This window comes from Vespa mandarinia, chromosome 14 (genome assembly GCF_050613455.1).
Source record: "Vespa mandarinia isolate Hongniang chromosome 14, ASM5061345v1, whole genome shotgun sequence".
Classification (NCBI taxonomy): domain Eukaryota; kingdom Metazoa; phylum Arthropoda; class Insecta; order Hymenoptera; family Vespidae; genus Vespa; species Vespa mandarinia.
The window spans coordinates 532,680-539,874 of record NC_140823.1 but is presented as its reverse complement, the minus strand read 5'-3'; the positions used below and the strand labels follow the sequence as shown (position 1 = coordinate 539,874).

The 7,195-nt window shown below is 26.2% G+C and overlaps 1 protein-coding gene and 1 long non-coding RNA gene across 8 annotated transcripts; one reads left to right on the top strand and one right to left on the bottom strand.

Annotated features, from left to right (window-relative positions):
- Positions 1-39: 39 nt before the first annotated feature.
- Positions 40-6,473, bottom strand: LOC118450773 (mitochondrial tRNA-specific 2-thiouridylase 1). 7 transcript variants are annotated; one of them, XM_035886667.2, is made up of 9 exons: positions 6,100-6,473; positions 5,723-6,002; positions 5,056-5,255; positions 4,799-4,964; positions 4,437-4,621; positions 2,924-3,150; positions 2,653-2,820; positions 2,294-2,521; positions 1,985-2,206 (listed from the first exon to the last, which is right to left on the bottom strand). In XM_035886667.2, the coding sequence occupies exons 3-9, from the start codon at positions 5,129-5,131 to the stop codon at positions 2,042-2,044; spliced, it is 1,215 nt and encodes a 404-aa protein (XP_035742560.2). In that variant the 5' UTR covers positions 5,132-5,255; positions 5,723-6,002; positions 6,100-6,473; the 3' UTR covers positions 1,985-2,041. The 7 variants fall into 7 exon arrangements, with proteins under 7 accessions (XP_035742565.2, XP_035742560.2, XP_035742559.2 ...); XM_035886666.2 differs by having other exon boundaries at positions 5,723-5,999; XM_035886672.2 differs by lacking the exons at positions 1,985-2,206; positions 6,100-6,473 and adding an exon at positions 40-157 and having other exon boundaries at positions 5,723-5,978.
- Positions 5,994-7,049, top strand: LOC146872539 (uncharacterized). Its single transcript, XR_014982955.1, has 2 exons — positions 5,994-6,134; positions 6,238-7,049. It is a non-coding gene; the product is annotated as an uncharacterized LOC146872539 (long non-coding RNA).
- Positions 7,050-7,195: the final 146 nt, after the last annotated feature.

Here is a 7,195-nt window from a genome sequence, read left to right as displayed (position 1 = left end):
TATAATTATGTATTAATTGATATCCAACATTTTTTGTAGAAATACATTTTACATTATGTGATACACCTTAAATCATATACTCCTTGTCAATTGGTATTGCGTAATTTTACATCTTTTACTGCATATACTTTTATTGAATAATTAAAAGTTATTCTGTCTGCAATAAATGAATAAAAAGGTATAAATCAAAGAAAGTCATTCGATTACGGATTTCATTTAGTATTAAAATATGAAAAAAGTGGAAACACATTGTTTACATTCATAAATGTTTAAATTCAGTTTAGAAAATTTGCATACTATATTATGTCTTTCAATGCAAATATTTGTGAACTTTATTTTTTACTTTACAAGTAAATTATATACTATAATGAATGGACAAAGTTATTGTAAAAAACAACAACATTCATATTGAATTCTTATATTTAAATTCCTATTATAATTTTTTTGTTTATATTCAAAATTGTTTTTTACTAATTGTTTTTTGATAATAATTTAATTATTAACATAAATATTTAAGATTAGTTTGTTTCTTAATAAATCAAATATATTAATTAATTTTAATTCTGTACACATTACTGTAGTAATGAATGTAGGATTTAAGCCAGTATTTGAGGCACATGATATAAAACTGTGCACGCGAAGATGTAGATACTTTATAAAAATTTCTGTGCCAAATTATAATTAAAATTTGTTAAATTCTTTGTATATCATAATTTATAATCACAGAGTAAGTTATCGTGATTAACATTAAAATAACTCATTTATATTTCTGATTTTATGAAGAAAATATTTTAATGTAAAAAATATATATCAATTAATAAGGGATACATTATATAATCAAAAATAATTTTTTATTATTTTCATAATTTTTTTTTATATAATCAGAAAAGAATGTAATTTTATTTATGTAAGTAATTTTATTATGTAGGTAATTTTAAATGCAACTTTCACAAATTATTACTTTGTATGGTGAAAGCTACAAAATTGTAGATTTTTATTAAGGATCTACAATCAAATATGAAAAAGCATATGTAAAAATTCATCATTTTTATTAATATTGATAAGATAAAATATGTAAAATCTAAAACACTAACTCCATTTAAAAATAATAAGTCAGGATTATATATTAATCAAAATATATACAAATAAAACATGAATATGTTAACACTATTTTAGCTATATTGCTAATAAGAACTGAAAAGCTACTACTAAGAGACAGTAGAACAGATATGCATAGCTAAATATCTGCAATATCTATATGACTAATATATAAAAACTAATTACTCTCTTTGTTATTAAAAATAATACTCTTTCGTTAATTATTGAATGAACAAACGAATAATATAAACATATATATTTCTGATATGTTGAATCTCAATATCTTATATTTTTATATATCTTATTAACTTAGATTCATTATATATTATTTTAATATTTTTAGAATTTTTAATATATTTTTCTAGTAAGCAATTAATTTCTGGATTTTTTTATTTAAGTACTCATGTGATGTTATACAAAAAATGTAAGTTTTTAGATATCAACTGTCTGTTAAATATGTAAACATTTACACATGTTTACATATTTAAACTGAACAATTAAAACAAGTTTGCATCTTGAAAAATAATTTTAAGTTTAATTCATATTTCATTTTCTTATATTAGTGAAAGTTTAATAATATAATTTCTTTTAAAACTATATATATTGATGTTTTTTAATATATTCAGAAAAAGAAATATGAATATACTAATTAATAATTTAGATTTAGTAAAAAAAACAAAATTTATACTTGAGTGTAAGTAATACATTTTATAATTAATGTTTGAAATATTGTATTGCCTGCTAGGCAGGAAAATAAAAATAAAGATTCTATCAAACAGTGATTCCCACATGTGTACGTATTCATTTTGATTTAATAAATATTAACAAATTTTAAATTTTATACTATGTATATGAATACACAATTGGTTATTTAAAATAATTATCAAATATATTTCCATTTATTTAACAAATATTGTTATTATACATAAATATTAGTCTAATATTAACAATTATTGCTAGAAACATATGCATTCACTTTGCTATGTACTAGATTTACTGTATTATTTTTTAATGCATTCATATTTTGACCAAGTGCCAAATATGATGGACCAGGATATATAATTTCAGCACTACCCAAACATATTTGACCAGAATATAGAACAGCATACTAAACATAATAATAGCAACTATTCGAAAACAAATAATTTATAATATCTAAAATGATGATACATTTAAAATAATAATGAGAACTTACTTGTCCTATTGTAATAGCCCTTAAAGGTTGGGAAAGTTGGATAATCAATTGATTATTTAATGTTTTAAATATTTTGCAACTAATGAGTGGATTTCTATGTTGAAAACGAAAATTACAAATCAAAATACGTTCGCTATCTGTTAGTTCTAGTGGTTCATTGACAATCCAATGTGGATTTTGAACAACTACAAGATCTGAGTATAAAGCTGGATGATTTGTTCCTTTTACCTAAATTAGATAAAAATAGAATTTTTTTGTATATTCTAATATATTGTTATATATAAGTAGATTTATTTGTTAATACTTGAATATTAAAAAATTTGAGTATTCCATATCATATTACAATAAAAAATGCTTACTGCAGTTATAATATTTGTTTGAAGGTCTTTTTGAAATACAAAATATGCATCATCCAATCCAGATATTTTACATCTCTGACCAATGGTCCAATGATGAATACCTTGATGCTTTCCAATTATTTTACCATTGTCTAAATTAACAACATCGCCATCTTTATTTTCTATATACTATAAGACAAATGTAAAATTACTTTAAAATGTTTAACACATATTATAATAAACATTTACTTCCTCATTTGCAATATTCAATTAAATTTTGTATTATATATACCTCAGAAATAAAATGTTGAAATTCACGCTTTCCAACAAAACATATACCCATACTCTCTTTTTTTTCTGCTATTTCAGTTAATCCTGCTACTCTAGCAATTTTTTTCACATCACTTTTTAAATATTCTCCAAGTGGAAACATACAATGCCTCAATGACTGTTGTGACACTTGACATAAAAAGAAGGTTTGATCTTTATTAGCATCTAATGCTTGTAACATAAGTACATCTGAAAAAGACCACTGTAAATCACATATGTATCTAAATATATGCATATATACAGACTCATATTTATTTATGTGATAACCATATAATCTTTATATATTACACATATCTTTCATATATATATATGAAAGTTCCAACAAAAAATGCCCGCGAAGATCATTATGAAATCTAGTGGTTTTTTCAAAAAACACCGGAACAGGATAATTTTGAAGACAGATCCTTATTTCACTCACTTTGGGGTAACTTCTAAAGAGAATGACAACCCCCTTAAAAATCTCAGATAACAACAGGAGCTGATCAGTTGAAAAATCTTTTAATTCTTTTTACAATAATGCCATTTTTTTTTAATTTTTAGCCAATAGTTTCGGGAAAATATATTTCGAATTTCAGGTTGAAAACAACTTTTATTTTATGAAATATTTAAAATTTGTATCGCTAATCTCCATATAGTAATAAAGTCTTAGCTCATTATTATGTCAAACATTCAATAATATATCTATCTATTTTATATCGGTGAATGTGTGGATTGGTATTTTGACTAACTAAATTACCGATCCACTCTTTTTACCAAATAATTTCACCGAAGAATCGTATTTTTATTTATTTGAGAGCTAGATTTATCCATTGATCATAAAAATTAAACATGATCTGAATACGAATCAAATATGATTCAATACAAAAGTAGCCCCAAACAATGGAGTCCTCCACAATATGCAGTTCTGATATGACAGTTTTTTCTGATTATTTACACCCTTTAATTTTTTTTCTATGAAGATATTTACAATTCAGAACATACGCTATCAAATCAGCTTCATTAAAAGAACTTCAGCAGCGCATAGTTGAAAAAAACCGTCAGATTACGGATATGCTGCAAAATATTTGATATAACTCTGAGCAAAGATTTTATTACTGCATAAATGTCGGCAATACACATTTTAAATATTTAATAAAGTTGTTTTCCACTTGAAACTTCGTATTTTCTCGGGAATTATTGACTGAAAATTTAAAAAATAGCACTGTAAGAGAATTAAAAAATCTTTCAAATGATATGTCACTTAATCTCCGTTGCTATTTAAGATTTTTAGGGAATTATCATCTTCCTTAAGAGTTTATCCAAAAATGGGTGAATTTATGATTATTTAAGGACCTATCCCTCTCAAAAACAAAATTGACCTGATTCGGTGTTTATCGAAAAAATCACTAGAGTTCATTATAATCCTTGTGGATACTTTTTATAGAGACACTGTATGTGTGTATATATATATATATATATATATGTATCACATTTACCAGTATGTGGTTTAAAATTTTCAAGATAGGGTCCAAAACTAGTTTTTACATAATGTCCAGTTGCTACTGCATCTGCATGAAATTTAGTTTGTGCAATATGAATAAAATGATCAAATTTTATATTTTTATTACACAAAATATCAGGATTTGGTGTATAACCAGATTGATATTTCTCCAAAAGGTTGCTATATAAAATTAACTTTGCATTATTCATTTTTAACAATTTATACTTAAAAGATAATATATTTATTTAAAAAATAGTAATTTGTAAGATTGACTATATATAATGCATATTATTATTGCTTTATTTATATTTCTTTTTACTAGTTCTGTTTATCAATTGTTATTATAATTAAACATACCTAAAAACATCATTCCAATATTCCTTGACAAAATTCACTTGAAATAATGGAATATCAAGTTTTTCACAAACTTTTTTGGCATCTTTATAATCTTTTTCAGCGAGACATACTCCTTTTTCGTTTAATATATCCCAATTTTTCATAAAAACACCCGTAACATTAAATCCTTTAAAAATTCAATCAGACAAAAACATTAAACGTAGAAAACAAAAATAAAAAATTAATTTATATAAGTATCATATCTAATAAATACTTACCTTTCTCTTTAAGTAACAATGCTGTCACAGCGCTATCTACTCCTCCAGATATACCCACAACAATATTTTTAAACATTTTTTATAAATATATATGCTATGTATATATATAAATATATATGTAATATAAGTATGTCCAATAAATAAACTTTTTATTTTTGGTTCATTAAATATTGCCTTAGTGAAATATTCTCTAAACACTTCTAATAAATGTAAAATTTATTAATTTAAATATTAATAAAATAAATTCAAACAATTATTAAGATAAAATAAATTATACAATGCAAACAATATTATAAATTATAAGAGCAATCATAAAATGATCGTACTGAATTTTTTAATTAAATCTTAAACTGAAAAATTATTTAAATAATCGAATGATCTAATAAGTCATATAATGATAATCATATTTAATAGCCGTGGTTAATAAACTTGAGCATATTATTACTAATAAAGACATGTGAACCGTAATATTTATAAGAAAAACAAAACATTCTAAAATATTCATCCATTTTATTTTTATCAAAGAGAAAATACGTCAATAAATGAAAATTCTTTGTTTGCTTTCTTTTTCAAAGCAAACGATGGATTAAATGATAGTATTTTGTTTAAAGGGATAATAACAGATAAAAATGTAATACAACAAAACAACGTTCATTTTATCTCATACCTATGTTTTATATTAATCTATTTCCTCTAATTGTTCATAATTGAGTCTAAACAAATAAGAGGTTAGAATTTAACGACGTGAACGCAACGTTAATATCGGTGCCATGTGGTACTAAGCGATGCACATATCCGCTAGGTGCCACTTTGTCAATGTTTATGGATAAAGAGAAGTCAAAGAAAAAGAGAGAGAAAGAAAAGGTACAGGAGCATATAACTTGTCGTTTTAGCGTTCAGCTGTATTCGCTTCGTATTTCGAGACTTGCGCGCCGTAGGTCAACCTGCTGAAACAAAGTTGACCAATCAACGGTCGGGTCTCTCGTCGCAGAACCAGTCAAGCTCGTTGACGGATACGCAATGTCTGCCAAATCGCACATTTACCGTGGCAATCCATGGTTCAGAGATAAATACGATGTGTTCGTTACTTAGTATTTAAATTGATAAAAAATTTTCATAACTGAACACGCATTTTTCCATAAACGCGCGTCATTTTTCATGAACATACGGGGTTTTGCGCAGTTTTCATGACCCACATTACGATGGGGAGTTCGCTCGCTTTTTGGAACAGCTGTTGGAACACGAAGATGGCGACTTCTCGGAGAGACGGGTGGGAAAGGGGAATGGGTCGACGCTTGGATATCTCGTGCGATGCGCACGCATCTTGGCGGCTTCGCCGCCACGATTACCAGGGCCGTGTCATCTTTTTTTCAAAGATACGATTTTATTGTCTTCATATATTCCAAAATAATATTAATCATTGCGATCGCGATATGAAGTAGACAATAATTATGATTATAATAACGATATATCTATGCATTTACTAACAAGAAATAAATTATTGTTAATCTTCCTCTCTCAATTTTTCTACAAAATTTGGACAAACTTTCGTTCTATAATTGTGACGAAGTTGAGTTATATCAAAGTCGAGTCAACGTTGGATGATCACGTCGAAATTGACGATGCATTCTCACATAAAAGCAAAACGTTCATTATTTATCGTCTTTAAATGCGGATCGCGAAAAGAAACATTAAATCTGTCAAAATATGGTTCTAATAATAAAAACGACGTTCAGGTATACTGTATTTCGTGCATGTTCAATTATCGTATTTGAGAAATTAATATGTCATAATTTTTTGTTCTTACATTAAGTTCATTAGTAGTAAATATTAAAATTTTGTTTCATTAAATTTGCTGAATTATCTAGAAATAAGTTGGATATACATATTTTGAGGCTACGCAATCTTTAGAGGGATAAATCCATAAGAGAAATGATAAATGAAGAAAAAGGAGTGGCAAAGATGAGAAGGGAGTGTTAGCGAAAGGGGCAGAAGTACTTCTATAACGGCTCGAAGTACACTAGCCGCATACCCGATGATACGCTCCTGTACGAGTGCTCCTACTCCTTTTCGATATCCCCCACCATTTGATTCGTCAACTTTCCCCGTCCCGCTAGGCGGCCAATCGGTTCCTTGTTTG

What these genes read in the sequence shown, in the direction of transcription:
- LOC118450773 (XM_035886667.2), bottom strand. Translation starts at nt 5,131, where the DNA reads ATGTTTAAAAATATTGTTGTGGGTATATCTGGAGGAGTAGATAGCGCT. An exon ending in ATTGTTACTTAAAGAGAAAG is followed by an intron (nt 4,965 to 5,055) that starts GTAAGTATTTAT and finishes GAATTTTTAAAG; the next exon opens with GATTTAATGTTACGGGTGTT. An exon ending in AAATTTTAAACCACATACTG is followed by an intron (nt 3,151 to 4,436) that starts GTAAATGTGATA and finishes GGTCTTTTTCAG; the next exon opens with ATGTACTTATGTTACAAGCA.